Raw genomic sequence first — 24,563 nt, 5'->3', positions numbered from 1 at the left:
CTCAGGGTTGATGAATGATGATAGTTAATAAAAGATCCTTAGGGTACACCAATGGATATAGGCTCTACCACAGAAGTCATGCTGAGGCTGGCAAAACCTTGATCCATTGCCATACCGCCCAGTACCCCGTTTGCGGTACATGTCACTAAATATCTTCACACTTGCCATTTCATGAACCCACAGCGTCTGTTTATTTATGTACATCAGAAGGATGCATAATAATACGCTGGAGACTAGCTATGACCAGAGACAGACCCGTGGTGACAGAAGTAAACCAATCTTCGGTTGCTATTACCACCAACAACTTAGAGGCGATAATCAGTTTTGATGATCTCGTAGTTAATGCGCGAGTTCAAGAGGCAAGTCTCCCCTCCTTTGGAAGACGCTCTCCACCCGCGGCCACTGAATTGCTGCGCCCTGTTTCGAGTCCAGTCCGCATCATTTCTCACGTCCTGAGTGCCAATAGATGTCTCTCTGGGACCACTAACAGTCTTTGCCCTGTAGATAGCATTGGCTCCCTTGTTTGAGCCGGCGAGGACGAGGTTCTTCCAGGTGATATCAAGAGGCCAGCTGCCACCTGCGTGACCGCGAGCCCAGTCATACATGGCCTGTACACCGCCCGAATAAGGCCCATTTGGCCCAGCGTGATTCTGTCTTTTATGATCACGGCAATAGTCAGAAATAAAGTCGCGATAGAAACCACTTTTGTCCCCTGGGCGGGCAGTCTGGCGTTTGCTGACGCCCTTGTCTTGGTGCTCAACAAAGTCACGGGCGACCCAAACCACGATATGGTCTCCATCATCGCGCTTGAACATGGAATGCTTGAACACTGTAGGCCAATCAGCATCATTTTATTAATAAGGAGGGTGATTATAGGGGCTTACTCTCAGTAACGTTAACACCATGGATGTCGGCGAGCTCAAGGTCTCGAGCATCGAGGACATCGTCGCGCTTGAAGATCACCAAGTTGTCCTCAGATTCCCCAATGTCCGCGACGGGGACAGCGACAGTGGCGGTAGCCAACAAGCTGGGGAGAAGATATTGGAAGAGCATCTTGATGTCTGAATAGTAACTTGGGCTGAACGTAAAGAAGTGATGATTGATGAGTGTTGAGTGAACTGACTTGTTGTTGAGATAGAAGAGATTTTATTCAGGTCGTAGGATGGTTGTCCATTTATACATTTTTCGACTCTTTTCTTCCCGCTCTTTTATGCCCAACCTTGATAACAATGTGTCATTTGTCTGCCCTCGTCACTTAGTCTCCGCTTAGCTTCTTGTGTATTGTCTTGGTCCTGCAGTAACGGCCAAGTCACTCCACATTGTCCTCTTCACGGAAGATACGTGATTCTGTGTCTCACTTCTCAGAGTCAAAATGAGTGAATTACTGTGAGTTTCCAGGACCTAGGCGGCAGATGTTGCTTTTCTTGTTCGCCAAGCTGGCGATAGACTATGTTGGCTTATGCCAAGTTGTGAACGGAATATAGGATGCTGTGCCAAGTTCATGCCCACATGACCTTCTTGATCCAGCAATCACCGCGGACCACTAAGAATGAACAGACAACAATAATGATAAACATAAACATGCCAGTCTCGGGTGCTACGCTTCATATACCCGTATTTCCCTACCAATTGTCGTACTCAGTGGGCGTGGGCAGTTCAGCTGAACTTTGGCCTGCCTCCTTTCAAGGTGGGGACTATGCATCTCAGCTGTAGGAGCTTCCGGCCCGCTATATCCATTGTGCCGTTGCTTGGCATATGCAAATTTGCTTACGATGATTCGTTACTTTATGCAAATTTGAGCAACACCAGTCCATTGGCGCATGAGAAGGCTTCGTCGGAAATTATACGCGATGATCAGTTTGGAATGTTTGCCGTAAGCGATGATCAGGTATGGCTAGGGGGACGAGAAAAAACAGCAGAAGGATGTGGGTGAAAGATCCATAGTTTTTGGTGCAATCCCTTCCGCTACTTTTCTCGTCCCCGAGGTACTATACAACGAACTATGTACTCCTGCTTGCCATGATCTGAGAGTCCACTACCATACATTTCCATGAAATTGGTCAAGGGGAGTAAGCCAGCTAAGGCATGTCACCGGGTCTTGTCGTGTCAATCACTTCTATATACTATCTAGCCCAGATGACAAAGGAAAGAGAGGCTAGATTGATTTGCTTAAGTCTCTGGTATACCCCGCTGCGGCTTGCCTTAGTTGACTTACTCCCCTCGACCAATATCATGGAAATGTACGATATAGGTATTCAGAGACGAAACTGAAGCGACACGTGACCTGGCACAGGCTGCAGCATATAGATAAGATTGGCCTGTTCTGCGGCCCAATCTCCTTGGACCACGTTATTAGCTGAATGCATGGGTGCTGAAGAAGTGTGGCTGAGTATGATATGATCAGGAATGTTTTGCAAAGCGCAATTTTACAAACTTCCTCTTTTTACTTAACCCTCACACTTGCAAATTAACCCGTGGCTCATCTCGGAATCCATCATGCGGTTGATAAATGCAAAAACCCTCGAAGTGGTGGAGTTTATAGATTATCAAGTTCCGGAATATGCAATTCTTTCCCATACGTGGGTTGCAGGACAAGAAGTTACTTTACAGGACATGCAGAAGAAAGAAGGCACAGAGCGATCAGGTTACGACAAAATCAGAAAGACATGCGAGTTGGCTCTTCAGCATGATCTTGCTTACGCCTGGGTTGATACCTGCTGTATCGACAAGACCAGTAGCGCAGAATTATCAGAAGCTATCAACTCGATGATGAGTTGGTATCAACGCTCTAAAGTCTGCTACACCTATCTAGCCGATGTACCACCAGGCACCGATATTCACCAGCAGAAATCTGCATTTGCAAAGAGCCGCTGGTTTGAACGAGGTTGGACCCTTCAAGAACTGTTAGCACCGTCAAAGCTCATCTTTCTCTACGACGATTGGAACTTTATGTCTGAACGGGACGATATCGTCGATTTAATCACACAAATTACAGGCATAGATCAAACCTTCCTAACAGCCCCACTCATTGCAAATGAACGCAATGCTTCCGGAGGTTGTGTTTTGCAGTCTAGGCTCTATTCAGCAAGTATCGCTGAAAGGATGAGCTGGGCCTCGAAACGGGAAACAACTAGGATCGAAGATACAGCATATAGTCTGCTAGGTATATTTGGTATCAGTATGCCTCTACTCTATGGCGAGGGTCCCAATGCATTCTTGCGATTGCAAGAGGAGATTATGAAGCATTCGGATGATCAAACTTTATTGGCTTGGTCACTTCAAGAGGACGACGCAGAAGAATCGGGAGTCTTAGCTACCTCTCCAGCTGCATTCTCAGAATGCAAAGATTTCATCCCTTGTAGTGTGGGAACGCCGACACCACCATTCCAAATAACCAACAAGGGCCTTCGCATCGAGATGCCAATTTCAACCGACACCTTTACGTATGGGAGATATGGGCTGCTACAATGCAGGACAAAACAAGACCCTACGACGATGATTGCTATCCCGTTGGAAAGTAGTCGAGACGGTCTCTACGTGCGACGCAAGAAGCCATTATGTAATCTGAATTATCGGTACTGGTCAGCATGGCCATTGAGCTCAGTTAACCTACTCCCGAGTTTCTCTTTTGCGAGTAGTATAACCGAGTCTCCAAGCTACACAGTATTCTTGAAGGACCTCCCTGAAAACTTCTACATTTCAGAAGTCTTCCCACCGAACTCGAGACCCCAATCTGATATGAGGATTGTCATGGCGGGAACCCCTGAGAGCGAGGGCGAATTTGAGGAGATGGTGATGGTTCTGCTCACGAGCTCTACCAACGGGGTTGATCCTTTGGTCATAAGAATCGTTGTGGAATTGTCTCCTGGAGAGTCTGACTTTAAGGCGTCCTGCTCATTTGTCAAGAACTCATATCTCCACATGTACGACACGGGACACTTGGAAGGAGACTTTTATGACAACGTCTCTCTTGCAAGCTCATGGCACAGCCGTAAATCTTTAGGGTTTCCATCTTGGACAAGGAGACCTGAAGCTAATTATGTTACAAGCTGCCGCTGCGAGTACCGTTTTGAGAAGACACTTATTCTGGCATCAGTGAGGCAGGAAGGCGTACAAGTGGAAGGAATCACACCACAACGAGGCCCCAATATGATATTTCATGGCTGGGATGCGGAGTCCGATCCCTGGAGTGAAAAATTACAAGAGCTTAAAAAAGGATGGGCAAGGATCCTTCAACGTCTATCTTACCATTGTCGGAATAGTCTTCGTGTCGTTGTTCGGTCACTTGCCCTTTCGCCTTGGATATTCTCGTTTGTGGTCGACCGACTCATCATCAGGACTTTGGATCAATTTGCCGGGACGATATTGCATATTTTGGAATATTGGAATGTCTATGCAATTGCGGGTTGCACGGCGCTGTCTCTGAGCTATAATCGCTTCCTTGCCCAGCGGATTTCGTGGCACATTAGGAAGATCATACACTCCATCCCATTCGCCAGTCAGTTTGGTGGACTCCAGAAGACAGATGCGCTGGACTGCTTTCTTTTGTATATTTGTTGCAAGTGTCTTCCCTCCGAATTACTATCAGATGTTCTTAAAAAGGATTATGTAGCATTGCTGGGCATATTACTGGGCTTTGGGTTCCGTCGGGCCTTGTCTGATGGCGGGCTTGAGTATGACTACTGCCTCGGGTTAGCGGGGTGGAATGTTCCAAAGCGGCAGAAGTAATAACAGATATAGAGACCTAATACGTGGCCGTATCAAATGCCCAGATACCTTACCCATTCTTCATTCATATATCCTGTCATGAAGAAACTTGATACCAATGTGGCGTGGCAGAGTAATCTGGCTCAGCTGAAAGCAAGGTAACTGGCCTGAATATGAAGTGTACGGGGCTCCCGGATTTAATAGTTTGCTGCATGTTGGTCCGACCCTGTATTTTCATCTTGTATCCTAGCCCTTTAATTGGGCAGACACAATAACTACAGGGATTCAACTGTAAACGAGGGAAATCGAACCACCAAATTGTGGGCTTTAGGCCTTGTCAAATCAATAGCCCAACAGTCTATTTGTTTTGTAAGCTTCTAGACTTACAGCTGGACATTATTTGGTAAAAGTAGGTGAAGTTAAGTTGGCCTCGGTGGAGTATTTTATCTTTTTCTTAAATGCAGGTTTGCTGCTGTTTTTACTCCTCTCCCCTACCAGAGCAGACAGCGTCCTCTTGATACAATGGTTGCCTTCAAGTCTCTTCTTATACTTCTTACGCTTGGCGCTGAGGCCCTTGCTGCAGCTGTAGCCGCACCTGCATCAACCTGCTCCACTGCTCTCGGAACCAAAACTGTCAAAAATGTCCCGACTTCTAGGGTCACTTCTGTTAAGAGAATCACCATTACGAAGAAGGTCATTCGCAAGGTCAATATAATTGTTGTTCCTGTAGCCAAGACTTCCACCATTCGCACGATAGAAACCTCTACATCTATCTCTACCGCTAACCAGGACACCAAGACTGCCACCAGCACTGTTATCTGTAAGTATCCTATTATTATGCAAGGTGTTTTATAGTGACCAACTCGTCACAGCTGCTTCTACTGTTGTCAGCACGAGGACTTCGTGGAGCACCACTACCACCGTCACTTCAACCGTTACCACTAAATTCATTACATCGACCGTCGCCAAGCCTGCTGGGTTTACCGATATCAACAATCAACCTCTTACTCAAAAGCGAGCTGCGAAAAAGAGAGTCACAACAGTCACGACTGGCTTGCCTGGTGGCTCTATGCCTCAGAGCGTCCGCTGTGTTAAGGAGGTCCCCAGCTACAGCACCAAGACCATCACCACAACAGTTCAGGGACCACGCACTACTCTCAAGGCTGTCACAAAGTTCAAGACTATCACTGGCTTCACAACTGTCACATCTACAGAATACCCATCTGATGCCAGTACTACTGTCACAACAACTGAGCGCCCCACAACGACTTCTTTCGTTGATGTTACTTCGACCACGACTATCACTTCAAGCGGTAAGTTAACATACCCATAAGTCACTTTTATAATTAGTGTGATTATGATACTGATCTTTTGACATTAAAGTTACCGTTGAAAGTCAAGTACCTCAATTCACGGCATTTGACATATGTTCAGAGGAGAATATCATGTCTACTGCCAATGGCGGCGCTCTCTACGGTTTTGATCAATTACAGGGTAATGCCAACGCTATGAGTGTGGGAGCAGGCCTGACCGCTCGCTCATGCTGTCAAATGTGCGCAGCGCACACCGACTGTCTGGGTACCTATTTCAGAACGGTCGGCGGTAGTTGCAACATTTACATCGCAAATGAGGCAAGTATATGTGCCAATTCGGCTCAGCCGCTCATTGCTCTGTTCCGTACAAGTCGGGATCTGTCCGTGTCAGTCCTTCTCAGTAACGGTCCATGTGGACAATGGAAGAACGATGGCGATGCTACGCCAACGAGCAATTGAGGCTTGAGCTGGTAGAATCTTGATTCTCACATTTAGGGCATGTGATCCCGAAAATAGGCCTTCTCAGATACCTCAGCTTAGAGAAGAAGGAAATTAGTTTTAGGAATAGAAATAGATTCTGGTATGCTTGAGTTTTGTCTTCGGGTTTGTTTGCATTTCTAGACTAGAGTTTGGACAACAAATTGCGCCTCGTTCTTATTCCCCCCTCCACTCGTCTACAAAGGCCCAGCTGTCTCCATGAGCCACATGTCGAGGTCAATTTCATTAATATTCGGATCCTGGAACTGATTGTCGATGAATGTCTAACGCGCCATGTTAGTTTCAACCCATACGGTCATAAGCACCAATAGGGTGAAAGGTTGACGTACCCAGTCAATGATATCCATCATATCCAGATCATTGATCTGGTATAAAGAATCATTGGTCAGGCTGCTCGATGACTCTACGTCTAGAGTCTGCCATGATTCGGAATCTGCTGGTAAAGACCATGCACTTAAAAAGTCGTTCACACGCTCTACCGTGGAGCCCAAAGCGTGTGCGACTGTACGTGCTTCGGAGCAAAGCTCTCCAGCAACAATCCATATCTTGTGAGCATTTTGGATTATTTTTAAATCCCTCTGAACTTCCTGATAGGCAGTTGGACTAGGAGGGGAATCTGCACCAAGCCGAATAGTTATTGTGAGATCTAAGCAGATCACCATGGCCGCCAAAGTAAAGTCGCTGAGTGTCAAGGTCGTAATCATCCACTTCATATCATGGAGCTGGCCACCAGTCTTAGTAGCTCGGTCCATCTCTGCCTGTCTCTCCAGAAGTCTCCTGGCTGCTTCCAGACAAGCATTTCGTGAAAACTCAGAACGACTGTCGTTTCGGTACATAAGATGCTGACGATGGAGAACAATGATACTCTTCAAGTGCAAAAGCTCGAGCGTAGTTCTGGTCAAGATCACACTCACCTCCTCTGTAAGGAAATTCGTGAGAGGCTTGTATTTGAAGTGATCAGGGATGTTCACATAAGCTTGGCGGACCTCGGTATCAAGAATAAGCGTGGTTTCGTGTGTGGGCGGAGTGGTAGAACGGGTATGCTTGACAACTTCCTTGAACTTGGCCATAACCGACGCTTTCACGATCGAATAAAGTATTGTGGTGTTCTCCGACAGAGGTCTGGATGGCGGCAGCTCTGTGATGTCAGGGTGTAGCTGGTTCTGGTCCAGGTTTCTGGGCAGCTCTGTGTCGCAAGAGTCTGACGGTACCATGCTAGGAAGACCTAGCTGGAATGACATAAGTGAGTCAAGCTGATATATGCAGACCCAAATCCTGCGTCGCATCTCGCCATCGAATGCGGAGATATTCGAATTGGGCAACTTGGAACAGTCGCGATGATAGCCTTTGCTTATCGCAAGCTGTACCAACTTTCCCATGAGGAACCAAAGGTTGGTGTCAGATGCTTTGGATCGAAGCCAGCAGCCGACCAGATGTAGGAGAAAGGCTTCAACGGCGTGCTCATTGCATAAGATGTAGTTACTGGTGAGAAGACAATGCTGTGTCTTGGTAGACAAATCTTTGCTGGGCGGAATCGGGACAGGGGAGGGAAGGACCATGCCTGAAGCTTCGTATACACCTGTTGATAAGCTCAGGAGGGCGAAGAGAAGAGCGATCCATGTGTTGGAGGTGCGTCTCGGTGCTTTCCAAAAGGCTTCGTACTATGAACAAGATTAAAATTCAGCACTGCTTTAGATTCGCCTTCACTAGATTTATATACCTCTCGCTGGAACTTGACCGGATGCAAGATCGCTGACACAGCGCAATCAGTAGATGTCATTCTAGGGAAAGATCTGACCTACGCATCATAGTGTAATGCCACCTGAAGAACATGGATATCAAAATATCGCAGACCTGTCTTGGTGGCAACGCCGCCAAGATACTATCATGACTTACTCCTTTGGAAGAGCCAAAATCCAAGTCAGGACTCATCCTCCCAAGTGGTGCTTCAGAACCATCACCAGGCGAATTGTTGAGCAAGGCTTGTTCTTTGTCTGGTGGGCTCTCATTGGGAAGTTCCTCGCGAATAGCCTTGATGTTTTCCAATATTGAAGACCAATGGCTTGAGTCAACGTGACCCGCCAACCCTGGGGGTACTACGCTATCCCCGTCTTTGGCTTCAGCGGCACCTCTGGACTCGATAGAGGCAGGAGTAACGATGGAGGCTTTGCCGTCCCCACCCGCCGATATATCTTCAGTAATACTCAGCGATGCCATGGGATCTCGCTGTTGAGCTACGATGGTTAACAATCCTTCCAAATGCTTGAGTCGCTCAGCAACTGAACTGCTGCTGCCTTTGTCAACCCGTCGCTCATTCCTGTCGGCATTAGAAGCATAGTGACATATAGACTGCTTATTCCTTCGAATACAGGAGTCACATGGTAGACTTCTGTCACATTTCAACCTAGTCCAGTCAGCCACCTTTCAATCTGTCAGCAGGCATGATGAGACGTACTTTCGTGTTCGACAAGGCTCGCAAGACTTGGGTGGTCGATTGCGTTTCTCCACTTTCGCTTTGATAATCAGTATTCCCATGATACCTAACTAATCTTATAGAGCAGTCGTACCTGTTCCAGTCATTTTTCCTTTCCGATGGAAGTTGGTGAGATTATGTTCGGTATGAAAGGGAGATAAGCAAGATCCGCAATGGATTATGGAGGCGGATTTAGTAACCCCGCTGACAGATGATTGGTTGTTGGTGTAAGCGGCGTTATTAAATCCGCTCTAGAGAAGGAGATTACGGAAGAGAAAGATATATATAAACGGTACGAATATCGTACAGAAATGATTCAATACAATATCATCCAACAATCAATTACCATTCATCACTTCAAAAAAAAAATCAATATCAGCAATCATGGTCATGTCAATCATCTCAGGTGTCTACGGCATCAGCTCCACCTTGTACTCCAACCTATTCATCACTCTTCCATACCCAGAGACCAAGGATGATCTATCAGATAAAGTCATGATAGTATCTGGTTCCAACCAAGGCTTAGGTTTTGAATCTAGTCAACACCTTCTCCGTCTTGGCCTTGGAAAGCTCATTATGGCTGTCCGCAATCTCGAAAAAGGCGAAGAAGCTCGTCAAGAGTTGTTGAAGTTGACCAAGCGAGAGCCCGAGTCAATTGAGGTTTGGTTACTTGATATGGCCAACTACGAGTCTGTTAAGGCATTTGCTGCGAGGGCAAACACCTTGCCCAGACTTGACGTTGTGCTCGCCAATGCTGGCCTTGCAACTTCAGCTGAGTTCACAACTGTCGAGGACAACGAACGTACCATCACTGTCAACGTCATCTCCACCTTTCTTCTCTTCTTCCTTCTGCTTCCAAAACTTCGCAAGTCGTCCTACCCAGGCAAATTCGTCATTCCCAACTCAGCCACACATTACTGGGCACCCACTAAAGAACTCATTCCTGACGAAAAGGCTGGACCCATCTTTTCGCGCCTCAACGATCCAGCCAAGTCCAACATGGCATCCCGATACTATGTCTCCAAGCTCATGGTTCTTTATCTCACGAGGGAGATTGCAGCTCGTCTTGGGACTTCTGAGAAGAATGGTGTGATTATCAACACCCCGAACCCCAGCTACTGCAAGTCTGGCTTGTTGCGGGAAAAGGAGGAATCCACTCCTCCAGATTTCTTAGCTCGGACGCCAGAGATGGGTAGTCGTGCTCTTGTCACAGGTGTTCTTGCTGGCCCTGAGTCTAATGGGCAGTACATGACAAACTGCCAAATCCACGAGTGAGCCAAATTGTCAGAACTATTGTGATAAAACTAATGAAATACAGGCCGGCTTGTCATGTCACCAATAATATGGGTGCTAAGATACAGATTGCGATGTACAAGGAGTTGCTCCAGAAGCTGGAAGCTATTGCGCCTGGTGTCACCAAGACTCTGTAATGGGGATTTTACCTGTCGTCGCTCATTTCTCTTGCCAGGCTTTATGTTTCCTTTGTTCCCCAGTTGATAACATCACGAATCTCTCACGGCAGGAGCAGAGTTTGAAGGTCTATTGACTAGATAATTCGTACCGAGCCTTTGGCTTCGAGCTTCTTCGTCTAGACTTTCCCAGCAGGTTTGACACCCCATCCCTATAGTTATGTGCAGCAAGACCGGGAGTTCCTGGACTCAACTCATTAAGCGACCTTTTCCTCATCAGGCAGCAAGTACAGCAAAATCCCCAAACTAAGGATCATCAGACCTGCATCATAAGATATTTGGCCAAGGTGCAGGATGTTCTAGATAATCTTCTGCCTGAGCTTCGATGGCGCGGCGGTTTATCCCGTCCTAAACATGCCATGGAAGGACAGCAAGACATGAGGTTAGGCCCCATATTTCCATATACATTATGTAGAATTCACTATCTTTATTACGAACTTCGCCCAACATGTCTCTTCTCCTCATCGTTTCCACAATTCACCGCTTTGACAGTATTCAACAGACTTCAGCGTCTGTCCTCTTGTCCATGAGCCTTCCGATCTACCCTCCGTTTTCCTCCTCGACTGGGCTTACCGAGTGCACTCCACACGTTCCCTAATACCCACTCTCAAGCCCTGATACGCATCTTTGAGCGAAAGCGCCGTTGAATCGACCGCCAGAGCAGCATCCGCGATTATCCTGGCAAATCTCCGACCGGGAGACTGGAAGGCTCCCCACAACCACGCGAGGAAATCTGTCGTATAGTCTCATGCCTGAAACCAATTTTCGATCAGGATTTGTTGTAGCGAGACAGGTCGAACAACCTCGGCAGACAATCCCAACTTGCGGGTCGCATCCCCGTGGCTTCGTATTTTATCCAAATCGATCAACGACCTTTGCACGACGACCTCTTCGTGAGCGACCGCATCCCAAGCTCGCCTAACCGCAGGCGCCAGTTTAAACTCCCACGTCCCTCGTATGGTGATGATCGCCGGTTGCCAATCTCGAGCCCTCTCATACCGAAAGACCATTGCCAAACCTCGTCTACCGTTCCATATCTCTATTGTGTCCAGACTTGGCATCTTGAGGGTAGCGGCTGCGGCGCTTTGGAGCATGTTGTTTATATCCACGGGGTTAGCGTCGTTAGTGAGGGTACTTGATGTCAGCGCAAGTGACGTTAGCATGTCCCACGTCCAAAAGCGTTGACGCGCTGCGAAGAAATAACCGGCGTCGACCATGAAAGAGGCGGATAGTGTTTTAAGACGCAAGCTAGCGTAGGCAAGCTTTTGGCTTACGGCGGGATTCGGAACTCTGATAGCGGGACATGGGAAGCGTATCGTCCTGTGCCATCTATCTCGGTAAGACTCGTTGAAGTTCTCGAATATGGTCAGCTTGCACAATTGTGTCGAGGAAAAGGACTCGATTAGATTTTTAGTCCCTGTGAGGTCACTCAGCAGCTACATGGACAGAATTAAGTTCCAAAGTACGTACAGCCGTCGGTTTGGATCTCAATAATCCCCAATTCTCTCCGAGGTTCGTAACAAAGTTCCTTGATATTCGGGACACGTGTCAACATGCTCGCGAGTGTCACTGGCTTCCATCGTCTACGAGTTTGTTGGCGAAAGAGCACGCTACCGACGACAGGTACCACGGGAAGACTCCTCCACCATTCCATCTCGGGTAGTTCATCGTCGAAAGGTCCCTCGCCCATAATCTCATCGAATACACGCTCGGTAGCGATCCAGGTAGGGGCCATGGTCTGGCGTCCGTCAATCCATCCATGAGCCGGGTCGTTTCGTTCGTATTCGGGCGGGCACTCGGCTTGATCGGTGTCTGAGTGGAAAGTTAGGTACTTGAACCATTGTTTATCGTCACTGGGTGAATAGACACTGATATCGAGTACCAAATTACCACGAGGCTCTCATACGCTCAGCATCATAGACAGGCCTTTAAACGCATCTAGAATAAACTGGTTATCGATATTATTCAAAACGACTGGTGCAATGATCGAGTCTTGGTTTCAGCCATCTCGACTTACTTATCGAGGACACCGCGAAAAGGTGCTCGATCGTCGCCCTGAGCCGCTTAGCGCCTCCACTCAACAAGTACCTACTCAAATCACAGATTCCTCAGCGTCTCATTGTCATTTTGCGCGTCGCAGGTCAATCGCCATGCCCGACGAGGCAGCGGTGTATCATGACCTATCAAGAGAAGTACAGTAACCGAAAGTAGCCCAGCAAAGGAACCCAGAGTCTCGGAGCGATCACAACGCTATTCACATGATGTGCTCTGGCAAGACGTGATCTGAGAAACGTCATTACTGTATCTGCTAAATTCCATCGACTTCTACGATGACTGTTGAGATGACGTGACCCAGTTTCGCCTTACATTCGGGCAGGAACAGTTATCCTGAACGTCATGATTGCTGAAGCAGCGATAGTGTTCCTGTTCGACGAACGCTTCCTTCCAAAACTATTCAGTTCGACGTAGAGTTCATGCCGTATGAGTCACGCCGTGGCTGGAAAACCTTGTCTTGAGAGAACCTTTGATCTGAATATTTTGTTGAAAATTTGATCTGCGCGGACAGATTAACCTTTGTTGAAAACCTAGAGGAAATTGAGAAGGCCTGGGCGCAAGCTTAAGAGATCGTAAAAAACATGTTTCCTTTGTTATTAACTGTCATTTTATATCTACTGCTTTTCTCTTCTTTATTTAATTAACACATTGTATTTGGAGGCGAGAGAGCTCTTACCGTCCTGTTGTGACCGGAACAGTCGCGTGTGTGGTCAGTTATTGACTTCGCATCATTAATCGCTAAACCTTTACAAAACGCTACTTCCTTCCAGTTTTTCGGTGCAGTCTTGAGTCCAGTACATGAACCGCGATGGCCAATGTGAAGTTTGTATGTGAATGGTATTGTTTTTATATACAATATTGGAAACTATAGTTCTTAGAAAGTCAAAAATGGCGGATGCAACCAATACAAATTTTCCAGCGTCAAAATCTTAGTTTCGGATCGTTCAGATAGAGACCAATTCGCTTTTATCCAATGGTTTACTGTTCATGGAGTTAGTAACCAGTTATTGATGGGATTGGGAGGCTTCTTACAACAAGACCGAAGAACTTCAGGTCCTCGTCGGGGAAGTGGTCAACAGCGTGAGTGACACCGTTGCCCAAGAAAGTCTGCAAATGATCAGTCATTATTCTTCTTTCGTAATACATTTTCCTTACCTCAAGCTTGTCACCAAAGACCTCTCGCTTGTAAGGACTACGAGGGAAGTTATTGGTGGTAGATTTGGGAGTAGCAGAGTAACCAAAGACACCAGTCCACTGCTTAATGGTCTCGTAGTAGTTCTGGACGTTGAGAGTGGGGTCGGCGGTTCCGTGGTAGATCTGCATCTTGGGGCGAGCTCCGTTGTAGCCAGGGTACATGTCCTTGACAACGTTGGCCCACTGCTGCTGAGTCCATCGGGACTGACCCTGAGAGCAGGTCGAGTTCCAAGCGGCGGCCTGGTTAGCCTGGCTCTTGAAGCAACCAGCAGGGACACCGGCGTAGACAATTGCAGCGGAGAAGACATCGGGATAGGTAGCGGCCATGACGTTCTGGCGTTGTTAGAATCATTCGTTGATGTTCTCTCGGTTTTACTTACAGTCATCATAGCACCGGAAGAGTCACCAGTGACAAAGACTCTCTTCGAGTCACCGTTGTAGTTCTTGAGAACATGCTTGGCCATGTTGGCGATGGAGGTGCTGCAACCACCACCCTCGTGGGTCAAAGTCATCTTGGATGAAACATCCCAGCAGTTGCCAGGAGTGTAAGGAGTCTGAGGGTAGATGACGATGAAGCCGTACTTCTCAGCATTGGAAGCCCACTTGTTGCTCTGGTAGTAAGCCTGAGCTGTGCCGGTGCAGTAGTGCAGACCGACAACCACAGCAGGGTTCTGCTTCAGGTTCTTGGGGACGTAAAGGAACATGCGAGTTCCTGTAGGGTTGTTGCCATAGTTTTTGACTTCTGTGAGGGCTGATCGAGGGACGAGTTCAGCGCCAAGGACGGCGCTGACGAGGGTGAAGACCCAGACGCTGATGATGGATGATAGCTTCATGATGTAAGCCAGGAACGAAGGTAAGGATAAAGTGCCAAGAGGATAGTAGAGAAAAGAGCGACGAGGAGGTCTTATTTATTCTAGAATATCTAGTCTACGGGGCGAAACATGCGGAGTCATGGATCTTGTCTGCTGACCTTGCTCCAAGAAGTGCGGACCTGTACCCTCCGCTGCCGTGTTTCCCACGGTATTGAAAAGCTGAAACTGGGCACAGATCTATGTCCCTGTCTTTGAAGTCTGGGGCAGGCATCTCGTCTCCACAGAAGACTATGAGTTATAGTTGCAGCATCGGTGTAAGGATACAAATCCGGCTATTATCTCATATGCCGGGTGGAACTTTTGGCTGCAGTCCCCGCGAAATGTAATGCAGGATGATTTCTTTTTCGAGAACGACCCATCTCCTCATTTGATCAGAGGATAAAATGGTGATTTTAGCCACTGTAATAACCGATCGTGGGATGTTTCAGTGGGGATTAGACTGGCCTTGAAACCTCGAGCCTTACCAGATTTGGTGTGGAGATGGAAATCCCGGTTAAATTGGCGCTGGAAATGTATTCCACCAATAACAGCAATGTTTATGCCAAGATCCTTAAAACATCACTTTTATTGCTTGGTTTTATTACCATGGTAAACCCTCTCGTCATGAGTTCCAAGAAATCAACATTCGTGAGTATCCTCTCAAGTAGGCTACAGTCTGCATTGTATCCTACAACACTGAGTTGGTCACCTTGCTCCTCACTGAAACTGTGAACCATCGTCTTGAAGCGGATATCGCCCACAACGCTCAACTTAAACGTACCATGACAAAGGATTCTCTAACGATATCGTATGATTGGGAGGTGCTCATCTTCCAAGGTTATAGGAATGTTGATTCATAGTATCCGGTATCCGATGTCACGTGTGTCCTGTTCCATCCCGGCTGTAGCTCTCCAGGGCTGAAAATCATAGCGAAAAGATGAGTAGAACATCAAGTTCGGATACCCTGCAGCCAAGGTTCGTGGATCTCATGTGGTCCATCACAAATACAACGAAATTCATCACCCAGAAGGAGACCCATAGCGTCTGTGTCCTTTACAAATAGCACACATCGCGAAATGTTTGAGGAATGACAACGGACACCTGCTTGTAGAATAATGATTTCATGTCTTCATTCCATATACTGCTTCCTGTGTCTTTAGCCAGTTTCAGCTATTGACTAAAGGCACAAGCCTTACAAAGAATGAACCAATTGCTTTGCCATGATCGAAGCCCTTGTGCGGAAACTGACAAGAATACACTCTACCAGAACCTATTTCATGGAATAGACATGGGAGCATTCTATCCTATCCATGAGAGGAAAAACATATATTCTATATCAACTCAGTAAAGAGGTCAGGCCTGTGGCAATTATATATTCGGCCGATCAACCCAGCCGGCAGTTCAAGTTCCGTGTATAACATATCGAACGACGGTAATTCTATTCCGAGGTTTCCTTTCCGCTTCCAGAAGCCAGGTTTCATTCATTATTAAGGATGAGAACCCTCGTCGGAATAACTGCCAAAAAGCGGAAGCGCCACACGCTAATTCGAGGGAAATTGACAATCCCTGTTACGATCATACACAACTCGGCGAATTTAGCAGCGTCCATCCCGGCACAGATAGCAATGCTACTTAAGAAGACGCATTTCTCCAACCCAGAAAAAAAAAAGGAAAGGAATTCCAGTTGCGCATCGCGAACTAACTCAAGATGGCGACCCTTACACGCCTTTTGGTCTTCCTGTCTTACCTTTCAGTCTCACTCGCCTTGCAATTCCGCGGAGTTGACTGGTCTTCTGCCGCTGTCGAGGAACAGAAGGGTATTAAATATACCAACAGCGCTGGTGCAGCTCAGCCACTGGAGCAAATCCTCGCTGCTAATGGTGTCAACTCGGTTCGCCAACGTGTTTGGGTGAACCCTTCCAATGGCGAATACAACCTCGACTACAACATCAAGCTCGCCAAGCGTGCAAAGGCTGCGGGCCTGAGCGTTTACTTGACGCTGCACTTCAGCGACACATGGGCTGATCCTGGCCACCAAGCCATTCCACGCGGATGGCCCACTGGTATTGATGATCTAGCATGGAGACTTTACAACTACACACTCGAAGTGTCAAATGCTTTCCAGGCTGCTGGTGTCCCTCCCGCTCTCATTTCCATCGGCAACGAAATCACCGCTGGTCTCCTCTTCCCCACCGGATCGACAAAGTCATACTACAACATCGGTCGTCTTCTCAACTCTGCTTCCTTCGGCATCAAGGATTCTCGCCTTAGCCCCAAGCCCAAGATCATGATCCATCTCGACAAGGGCTGGGACTGGGGTACCCAGGAGTACTTCTACACTCAGGTTCTCAACCAAAAGGGACTCACTCTCGATGCTTTCGACGCCATGGGTGTTTCTTTCTACCCCTTCTACGGATCAGGTGCCACCTTTTCGGCTCTTGAGACTTCGCTCACAAACATGGCCAACCGCTGGGGAAAGCAGATCTTTGTCAGCGAGCTTGACTGGCCGACTTCGTGTCCTTCTCCTGCGCAGCCCTTCCCTAGCGATATGAAAAACATTCCCTTCTCCGCCGCAGGCCAGACACAGTTTATTCAGAAGGTAGCTAGCATCGTTAGCAAGGTCCGGGGTGGAGCTGGATTGTTCTACTGGGAACCTGCTTGGATGAACAACCAGGCTCTTGGATCGTCTTGTCCTTCCAACACGCTGTTCGCGTGGCCTGGAAAGGCTCTTTCAAGCCTTGCCGTCTTCAAGAGCATCTAGAGCGTTCTTCTGACACAATTTGTAGCGGCTCTCGAGTATATAGTTTTATCAATGAACATAAAATATGATTTAAACATATACCACTTATTTTTATTCCTGGATGATCCATTTACATGCATGATGACTTGCATCACATATTCTAGTACTAGTTAAAGCACAGTAAAAATGACTTTTTTCAAGGTATTTCTTAACTTTCACATCTCTCGGCTATCAACATTCACATTGACATCCTTTCCCATCTTATAGTCTACACAATCCCTTAGCAACGGCCCCGAACTTCCTTGGGGTTAGCGAAGCAAGTTCCCTTTCCATCAGCACATGGGAAGCCCTTGGCAGCGACTTCTCTGCAGGCATCCTCCCATTGATCTCCAGCGAGCTGAGCTTCGGCGTTTGCTTGGACGCACTATGAAAGATTAACAAGGTTTCATTTTACAGCTGAAGGTTGACTTACACGACCAGATGGAGTGTCATAAGTGGCTCCGCCCCACTAGAACTGTCAGTTTGACTCTTTACTCTTTCAACAGGCTGCTCCCATACCTTGTAGTCTGCGTCATTGTAGACGGTGCATGCATCCATAGTAATGCGAAAGTTGTAGCTGTCACCATTGTGGCAGGCGCAGTTGTTGTGGAGCTTCGCCGTGCTATGAGCTTGTTAGCAAACTCATCGACAGAGATAGGTGGGTGAACTTACGCGACGGAGAGGAAGAGGAAAGCGCTCAAGACATTGGCCAACATGATGAACGATGATAAGAGGTAATCAGAAAATAACTGGAATATTTCAAATAGTAACGACAGTTCAAATTGGTAAAAGAGTGACTAGGCGATCAAAAGAGTGTAAGCCAAAGGTGATGTGGTTGGTAGCTATGATAGAGACAAAGGCCGTTATTAAAAGCAGTGAGACTTCATTCTATAACTAAGGGATATTTAATTGCCGAACGGCATTATCCGCGCTTCCCCTGTTCCTGTACTGCAATTTAGTAACACGAAGCGGCATATAGGTATCCTTATTCTTGGCATTATCACCTGAAACGCAACAACCATCTCATCCCGAGAGATCGGCAAACCGTTCATCCCAACAATAGTCATTTGTGTCTCGTGCCATACATCTCAGCTTCTTAATATGGAAATAAATCACTCGGCAAATCCGAATAATGGGGTATTCTTTAACGGGATGAAACCACGCGAGAAACTTTATTTTGACAGTTGGATGAAATGCATGATCTCACGGCTTTACGTGAAACGCGGAATTCGATTTCCCGTGTGGGGACTTGAATTTGACAGCTTCTATTTGTTCGATTGACTCGGATTATGGATCTATGCTGCATGAATAGACGAAGGATGTCGGCGCGATAGAAGCTATACGCATTGCCCGTTTGGGAGTCAGAGGGTCTTGACAAGGATGGCATATCGGCAGATGAACGGGTGCACTGATCGAGGCGTGGACCGCTGGTGTTGAAAAGATAAAGATGTCCCGCCTGGAATAGATTATTCTGACAGCACAGATCTTGTATCCGTTCATTCGTTCACTCGTTCACTCTTTTGAGATTCACGGTCTTTACCACCAGTCACTCATTCATTCATTTGACTTTAACCAACTATTCTGCTTTACCAGTTGTTAATCGCAGTAATTTCACCATCTGTCATCATGATTCCCTCTACCGTTCTCGCGCTTCTGAGCATCGCTTCCGTGTCTCAGGCAGCAGCTGCTCCCAAGATCCTCTCCTCTGACGACATCATCGTCCTCAAGACCGATGGAACTTCTCAAATCATGAAGGCAGCCGAGTTCAAGGCTCTTGAGACCGCTCCCGCCATCAAGGACATCTCGACTCCCGCCAAGAAGGCTATTCAGCGCCGTGACTGCAAGGACAGCACTGAGATCCAAGTCATATCCGACAAGGAGTTTGTCAACTGGGACGTTGCCATGTCCCCCGTCATCAGCAGCCTCGGCGGTTCCAAGGCTACCGTCAGTGTCACCAACGGCTACACCATCACCAACTCCCTCAAAGTCGGTTCCAGCTTCAGTATTCCCCTCATGGATGTTTTGACTGCTTCTTTGAGCATTGACTATACCGAGACTTGGTCTTCCAGTCAATCGCAGTCGCTCTCTTTCACGGTCCCTGACGGCCAGCACGGTATCATTGTCAGCCAGCCTTATGTTCGACGTATCGAGGGTAACGTCATCGATGGGTGCACGGGCGAGGCTAAGGAGGGATTTGTGTCGGATTCTTATGAGAGCCAGTCATACGGAGATCTTCAGTGGGTCAAGGGTATCATTCGTCTTTGCAGCAGTGAGACATACCCCATTCCTTACTGTAACGGAGAGGGCGAGCACAAATAGATGCGGGCGGATGTTTTGCGAGTCTGGCACTGATGACCAGCTGTTGTTGTTCCGCTATATTTAGAACCTAGCAAATGCTCACTCTTCACAACAACGTGAGATGATTTATTGATCAGTAATTCCTTTTTAATGAGCAGGACTCTTTTTGTGAAGATGTGAAGATGTGCCGTGCTGCTGTGGTGATGACAGAAACTCAAAAACAGACTTTGTTGCTGCCTAGAGCATGCCTAGGTACCTAGACAATGCATGCCTGGACAATACATGCTGGGTAAGGCTTATAAGTTAAAATAAGACCAACCCTTCTGTCTCTTCGGAGACACTATGGTCAAACCGTAAAGAAACAGAGAAGATTAGCATGGCCCCTGGACTAAGGATGACACAATCAATCAAAGAGAAGCATGCATTTTTTGTTATTTTTGCAACATAGCCTATGCTATTCAAGTCTTCCTTTTGTCATGTGACATTTTTTCAAGCGCAAATCTACGACTGGTTGTTAAATAAGCTGAGGTCCAAAGGAATTCTCTCCCCCATCCAAATTGCCCTCTCCAAATGATCCCTCTTCATCGACGCCCACCGTTCCACGCCCTCTTCCGGAACAATATTCGGATGGACGAGTGCCGACAGAGGTCCTCTCCAGATATTCAACCATGGAATGAATGCTCCAAACTGTGCTGGTGTAAAGAGATTCACTTCGAACATGGCGACTGGATGAGGTCCGATCGGTTTATCCCACAGTTTGTAGATTCGCAGTTCAGGGACTGTGAATGTCAGTAGAGTTCAGTGATGGTCTGACAGACAGTACCCACATTCTCGCCTAATGCGCTCCCAGAGTTCTTTGGCGTATTTGGTTTGTTCTTCGTTTGCCTGATAATAATAAATGTGAACGTCGCTATCGTTGTCAGTCATCAGTTCGGATCACGTCTAAGATGACTCACAAGGCGCCCCGTGGAGTTTGATCAAATGGGTCTATAAACTTGTCGTATGCTTCGCTTTTCTTTGCTGCTGACGGGTTGACATAGCTCTTTCCATCTTCTGCCAGGTCGTTAGGCAGTGGTGGAGCATCCTCATATCCTGTCAGAGGGGAGGGATACTTGAAGACTGAAGCGTCACCCATGATTCTAAAGTCCGAGTACAATAAAGAAGTCTATGAATACTAATAAGATGGATCAGAGTTAGAAACTGCAATTTATTTTCTGTGATATGATAGCGACAGAGCGCGTTCTTTATTTCTGGTGCGGGGGATTCTGCCTGGATGGTTGCGTGATGTCTCGAACGTGTGGTATCATTAGTAATCATTGTGGTTAGTCAGCACCCGCGCGGAATGCCAAAACGCGTCAACTACCCTGCATCGGAATATGCTCAATGATTCCGCAACAAGATTATCTATCACATTGTCTACTAATTGGAAAATCATTCCTATATTGTGGTCTCGTGATTATTTGTAAGCGACCGCGAATGTTCTAGGGCTGCATATCACGCGCTCAGTCCTCCAAGCTGTGACAATTGAAAATTACTAGTTTCTTACCAACTAAGATTTGGTCGCAGCGTTAAGCACAATCCATCGGACAAGGACTGGGTAGTTTTCCAAGTAATCAACTCATTTCCAATGGCTGTAATGCTAACTGCATCGCCCAGTTGTGCCTTGGATATTAAAGTCTTAAAGGTGGCTATGTTGCTAATCCCTGCAACTATCATCAACTTCCATTTCCCTCATTTATCACCATCGAGCTTAAATGTTTATTGGGTGGGTCTCGGTCAATTTTGGCCGGATTCTCCAAGGGTCGTGTCTACACATCAAGGGTCTTTTCTTTTACAAGTGATCTCCCTAAACATCTCCAAAGTTGAGTAGATCTACCATTTATAATGTTTGACTTCCGCATAACCGGGGGATCTTCAGCATGACATAGCCAAGCACGATATAAATGAAGAGACACATATCTGCGGTTTCAACGTTGTGGCTACGTCAAGTTGTGAAACGGTGACGGCTGTCATGGCTTGCAGTGGCTTATGATACAAGACCCTACGTAGGCACAGCGAATGCGAAAGAACATCATGTACAAACCAAGTTAGTATGAGGCTGAGTGATGTCTTGAGTCCCTGAGATGATGACCAGGAACAGAAAGTGATGCGTACTGTTTCAAGGGTTTTATGGGTATATCAGACTCCTATTGGTTAATTCGCATATCATTAGCCGAGTGCGATGGTCTGTCTGTGCCGTTATAAGCGACCGATACGTAGGCCAATGTCAATGACGTCAAATCTTGTACTTTCGATCTTGTACCCATTTCTTGATCCATGTTATTCCCTTCTTAAAATCGACAACGAATTCAATCTTTGTTAAAATAGCTGTGTTACACTCAATCCCTTCAAAATGAATCAATTAAATGAATCAGACCAACAATCCGATTCCTTGGCATCAACACCACCTTCATCAACTTCTTCACCACCACCTTTTTCACCAACATCAATGGCTGACATTGGCACCGACTCTGGAAATCTCTTCCGTCTAAAAGACGTTCTCTCATATTTCTCTGCTGTCAAAGGTGATCTCTCCAACGTTACTGCCCCGCCTTTTATTCTAGCCCCGAGATCGGCCATCGAGATTCCAGCCGCTTGGGCATGTCATCATGATCTCTTCCTACAACCTTCTGAAGAACCCGACGCCGGAGTGAGAGCGTTACTTTTGGCAAAGAATTATGTATGCAGTCTTAAGCAACTTGTCGGCGCTGATACGGAAGACGCGGGTAAGAAGCCATTGAACCCGTTTCTCGGCGAAATCTTTCTCGGCTCGTACTCCGACAAGGCTGGCTCCCAATCACAATTAATTGTCGAGCAAGTATCACATCATCCACCAGTCACAGCTTGTTCGATATACAATAAAGAGCGTGGGATATCATCTCGAGGGTTTGTGGGCCAGGAGACATCTTTTAGCTTGGTCAGCGGAGTCGCAGTACGACAGACTGGCTACGCTATTATCAAGGACGATAAACACGACGAGACACATCTCATGACCATGCCAACAATTCTCGTCAAGGGAGTCACAACAGGAAATCCATACCCAGAGCTGGAGGGTCCAAGCTACATCACAAGCTCGAGTGGCTACATGACAAAAATTGAGTTTTACGGAAAAAGAGCATTTGGGTTCGGAGAAAAGAACCAGGTCGTTGCCGAAATATTTGCGCCAGACAACAAGAAAGAACCACTATATTGTATTACAGGACAATGGACTGGTAATTTAGTTGTCCAGGATTCGTCAAAGAACACCCTCGAGGAGTTTCACATCGATAAAATACCTGTATCTCCACTAAGCGTCGCGCCTCTAGACAAGCAGACACCATGGGAATCGCGACGCGCTTGGTCAAAGGTCACGCACGCTATCAAAGAACGAAATATCGAAAAAGTTTACGCTCACAAGAGTGCCATCGAGGATTCACAAAGAAGACGACGCGTGGAAGAAGAGAAGAAGGGTGTTGAATGGAACAGACTCTTCTTTAAAAGATCCGTCAAAGATGACACAGTCGCGGAAGAGCTTCTGGCTATGATTCCAGAGAGACTTGAGGGTATAGACTTTGCAAAGACAGATGGGTCCTGGGCATTTATTGGAGTTGATGAAACGGAGCAGTTGAAAGCGAATTTGAGTACGGACACATTACCATGAGATACAGATTTTGTTGTCGACGTACAATAATTTTAAATAACTTTAAAGGAAAAGGCCCTGGTCACCAGATCCAAAGAATGCATCCTCGCATGTTCCCAGAAAGCGAAACCTAGCTGGGGCAGTATGTCGGAGTCTTTGAAATCTGTTCGTCTGAAGAAATGAGAGCCATATGATGTCATTTGCAGGCTGTCTTCCTCGTCCTCTCCTGAAGCTATCGTCGCCCTCGGATGCATCGTTACCCATCGATTGTCTTCTGAAGGTGCGGGCGCCTGTGGTAGTCGGAAGACGATGTCGTTCTTGTAGCAGGCTGGTAGATAATGCATCATGACTTGCACTTCTTCTCGAACATAGTTCTTGAAACGATTGTACGGTACGATAGATACCGAGTTCATCTGAGACAAACGGGCAAAGTTAATGTTAGACCAGCGGATTATATTTGGTCTACTTGAGACCATAGCCGTGACCTCGCCCACCAGTTGTATAATCTACAAGGCCCGGACAGCTCTCATTTCTTCAATATATGTCGGCTGGCCCATACCGTGAGCAGGAAGTGAACATGAGAGGTTTGCTCTTTCCAGTCGCTGTAAACAAGATGCTAGCAAAGATTGCTCCAAAGCCGAAATGTGGTAACCTGTCGCGACGACGGAAGTTATGGCATCGGGCGAGTCTGGTAAAGAGTTTGGACCGAAGATTATGTGTGCCTCACTGGCATAGTGATACCAATAACAATTATCGGGGTGGGCTATACGGTATAAGAAATTCCCCCTAAAATCTTCGAGATTCGCAAAGGGAAATTTATGCATGCGCACAAGTGCCACTACTCGGATAAGTTCTCTAAAGAATAACGGCGTGGTCGAGTTTGGCCCTGATAGTACGGCTTCGGTAATCGAAGCGTAGCCGGTAGCAAGAATGCGCCAGCACCTGGGTGATGCTCGTAATAGATTCCAAAGCGTATCAATACTCGGAACATTGCTGAGTATGAACTCCAGGACTTCTATAGGCATTTGCTCCAGCGATACTGGACCTTCGTGGATCGTGGTATCGTGCATAGTGAGGCTCATGGTTGTCAGTGTAGTTAAAACTTCGTGGATGTTTGTAGTGGTGAAGATGTGTAATATTGGGAGGAAGGAGGCAAGCAGACATTTATAGAGTGAGGAAAAGACGAAACCATGGTTCATAATAGAAGCTTTGGCTGCCTTGGAGTCAAAGAAGAATTCTAGGTTATATTTTTATCAGATTGAACTTAT

General features: G+C 46.9%; 13 protein-coding genes across 13 annotated transcripts; 6 read left to right on the top strand and 7 right to left on the bottom strand.

The window, feature by feature from the left end:
• Nucleotides 1-305: 305 nt before the first annotated feature.
• EDB82DRAFT_481310 (uncharacterized protein) lies at nucleotides 306-1,053 on the bottom strand (the record flags this gene model as incomplete). The annotated part of the gene is made up of 2 exons (XM_025725449.1): nucleotides 306-829; nucleotides 885-1,053. The coding sequence occupies 2 exons, from the start codon at nucleotides 1,051-1,053 to the stop codon at nucleotides 306-308; spliced, it is 693 nt and encodes a 230-aa protein (XP_025594046.1).
• A 1,373-nt stretch (nucleotides 1,054-2,426) lies between these two features.
• EDB82DRAFT_517800 (heterokaryon incompatibility protein-domain-containing protein) lies at nucleotides 2,427-5,056 on the top strand. Its single transcript, XM_025725448.2, has one exon. The coding sequence runs from the start codon at nucleotides 2,497-2,499 to the stop codon at nucleotides 4,726-4,728; it is 2,232 nt and encodes a 743-aa protein (XP_025594045.1). The 5' UTR covers nucleotides 2,427-2,496; the 3' UTR covers nucleotides 4,729-5,056.
• Nucleotides 5,057-5,229: 173 nt separating this feature from the next.
• EDB82DRAFT_481308 (uncharacterized protein) lies at nucleotides 5,230-6,479 on the top strand (the record flags this gene model as incomplete). The annotated part of the gene is made up of 3 exons (XM_025725447.1): nucleotides 5,230-5,527; nucleotides 5,580-6,020; nucleotides 6,091-6,479. The coding sequence occupies 3 exons, from the start codon at nucleotides 5,230-5,232 to the stop codon at nucleotides 6,477-6,479; spliced, it is 1,128 nt and encodes a 375-aa protein (XP_025594044.1).
• A 97-nt stretch (nucleotides 6,480-6,576) lies between these two features.
• Nucleotides 6,577-9,135, bottom strand: EDB82DRAFT_453266 (fungal-specific transcription factor domain-containing protein). The gene is made up of 6 exons (XM_065607826.1): nucleotides 9,086-9,135; nucleotides 8,974-9,031; nucleotides 8,321-8,922; nucleotides 8,239-8,270; nucleotides 6,848-8,179; nucleotides 6,577-6,781 (listed from the first exon to the last, which is right to left on the bottom strand). The coding sequence occupies exons 1-6, from the start codon at nucleotides 9,096-9,098 to the stop codon at nucleotides 6,695-6,697; spliced, it is 2,124 nt and encodes a 707-aa protein (XP_065463558.1). The 5' UTR covers nucleotides 9,099-9,135; the 3' UTR covers nucleotides 6,577-6,694.
• A 240-nt stretch (nucleotides 9,136-9,375) lies between these two features.
• On the top strand, nucleotides 9,376-10,421 carry EDB82DRAFT_580536 (uncharacterized protein; the record flags this gene model as incomplete). Its single annotated transcript, XM_025725443.1, has 2 exons — nucleotides 9,376-10,262; nucleotides 10,310-10,421. The coding sequence occupies 2 exons, from the start codon at nucleotides 9,376-9,378 to the stop codon at nucleotides 10,419-10,421; spliced, it is 999 nt and encodes a 332-aa protein (XP_025594042.1).
• A 785-nt stretch (nucleotides 10,422-11,206) lies between these two features.
• Nucleotides 11,207-12,859, bottom strand: EDB82DRAFT_580535 (uncharacterized protein; the record flags this gene model as incomplete). Its single annotated transcript, XM_025725442.2, has 4 exons — nucleotides 11,207-11,877; nucleotides 11,931-12,359; nucleotides 12,478-12,548; nucleotides 12,828-12,859. 4 exons carry the CDS (start codon nucleotides 12,857-12,859, stop codon nucleotides 11,207-11,209), a joined length of 1,203 nt encoding a protein of 400 aa, XP_025594041.2.
• Nucleotides 12,860-13,430: 571 nt separating this feature from the next.
• On the bottom strand, nucleotides 13,431-14,987 carry EDB82DRAFT_569721 (Alpha/Beta hydrolase protein). The gene is made up of 4 exons (XM_025725441.2): nucleotides 14,090-14,987; nucleotides 13,671-14,042; nucleotides 13,548-13,622; nucleotides 13,431-13,496 (listed from the first exon to the last, which is right to left on the bottom strand). The coding sequence occupies exons 1-4, from the start codon at nucleotides 14,540-14,542 to the stop codon at nucleotides 13,494-13,496; spliced, it is 903 nt and encodes a 300-aa protein (XP_025594040.2). The 5' UTR covers nucleotides 14,543-14,987; the 3' UTR covers nucleotides 13,431-13,493.
• A 1,229-nt stretch (nucleotides 14,988-16,216) lies between these two features.
• On the top strand, nucleotides 16,217-17,378 carry EDB82DRAFT_517795 (family 53 glycosyl hydrolase). The gene has a single exon (XM_025725439.2). It carries the CDS (start codon nucleotides 16,269-16,271, stop codon nucleotides 17,319-17,321), a length of 1,053 nt encoding a protein of 350 aa, XP_025594038.1. The 5' UTR covers nucleotides 16,217-16,268; the 3' UTR covers nucleotides 17,322-17,378.
• Nucleotides 17,379-17,580: 202 nt separating this feature from the next.
• EDB82DRAFT_530694 (uncharacterized protein) lies at nucleotides 17,581-18,055 on the bottom strand (the record flags this gene model as incomplete). Its single annotated transcript, XM_025725438.2, has 4 exons — nucleotides 17,581-17,724; nucleotides 17,773-17,808; nucleotides 17,859-17,961; nucleotides 18,012-18,055. 4 exons carry the CDS (start codon nucleotides 18,053-18,055, stop codon nucleotides 17,581-17,583), a joined length of 327 nt encoding a protein of 108 aa, XP_025594037.2.
• A 790-nt stretch (nucleotides 18,056-18,845) lies between these two features.
• On the top strand, nucleotides 18,846-19,967 carry EDB82DRAFT_352735 (uncharacterized protein). The gene has a single exon (XM_025725437.2). It carries the CDS (start codon nucleotides 18,966-18,968, stop codon nucleotides 19,656-19,658), a length of 693 nt encoding a protein of 230 aa, XP_025594036.1. The 5' UTR covers nucleotides 18,846-18,965; the 3' UTR covers nucleotides 19,659-19,967.
• Nucleotides 19,968-19,972: 5 nt separating this feature from the next.
• EDB82DRAFT_517788 (DOPA-like domain-containing protein) lies at nucleotides 19,973-20,901 on the bottom strand. The gene is made up of 3 exons (XM_025725436.2): nucleotides 20,594-20,901; nucleotides 20,465-20,547; nucleotides 19,973-20,416 (listed from the first exon to the last, which is right to left on the bottom strand). The coding sequence occupies exons 1-3, from the start codon at nucleotides 20,770-20,772 to the stop codon at nucleotides 20,139-20,141; spliced, it is 540 nt and encodes a 179-aa protein (XP_025594035.1). The 5' UTR covers nucleotides 20,773-20,901; the 3' UTR covers nucleotides 19,973-20,138.
• Nucleotides 20,902-21,932: 1,031 nt separating this feature from the next.
• On the top strand, nucleotides 21,933-23,688 carry EDB82DRAFT_517786 (uncharacterized protein). The gene has a single exon (XM_025725435.2). The coding sequence runs from the start codon at nucleotides 22,030-22,032 to the stop codon at nucleotides 23,314-23,316; it is 1,287 nt and encodes a 428-aa protein (XP_025594034.2). The 5' UTR covers nucleotides 21,933-22,029; the 3' UTR covers nucleotides 23,317-23,688.
• Nucleotides 23,689-23,801: 113 nt separating this feature from the next.
• EDB82DRAFT_481298 (uncharacterized protein) lies at nucleotides 23,802-24,377 on the bottom strand (the record flags this gene model as incomplete). The annotated part of the gene is made up of 1 exon (XM_025725432.1): nucleotides 23,802-24,377. One exon carries the CDS (start codon nucleotides 24,375-24,377, stop codon nucleotides 23,802-23,804), a length of 576 nt encoding a protein of 191 aa, XP_025594032.1.
• Nucleotides 24,378-24,563: the final 186 nt, after the last annotated feature.

Source organism: Fusarium venenatum (genome assembly GCF_020744135.1).
Source record: "Fusarium venenatum strain MPI-CAGE-CH-0201 chromosome Unknown EDB82scaffold_4, whole genome shotgun sequence".
NCBI classification, from domain to species: Eukaryota; Fungi; Ascomycota; class Sordariomycetes; order Hypocreales; family Nectriaceae; genus Fusarium; species Fusarium venenatum.
The sequence above is the reverse complement of the archived record's forward strand: the minus strand, read 5'-3'. Positions and strand labels throughout refer to the sequence as shown.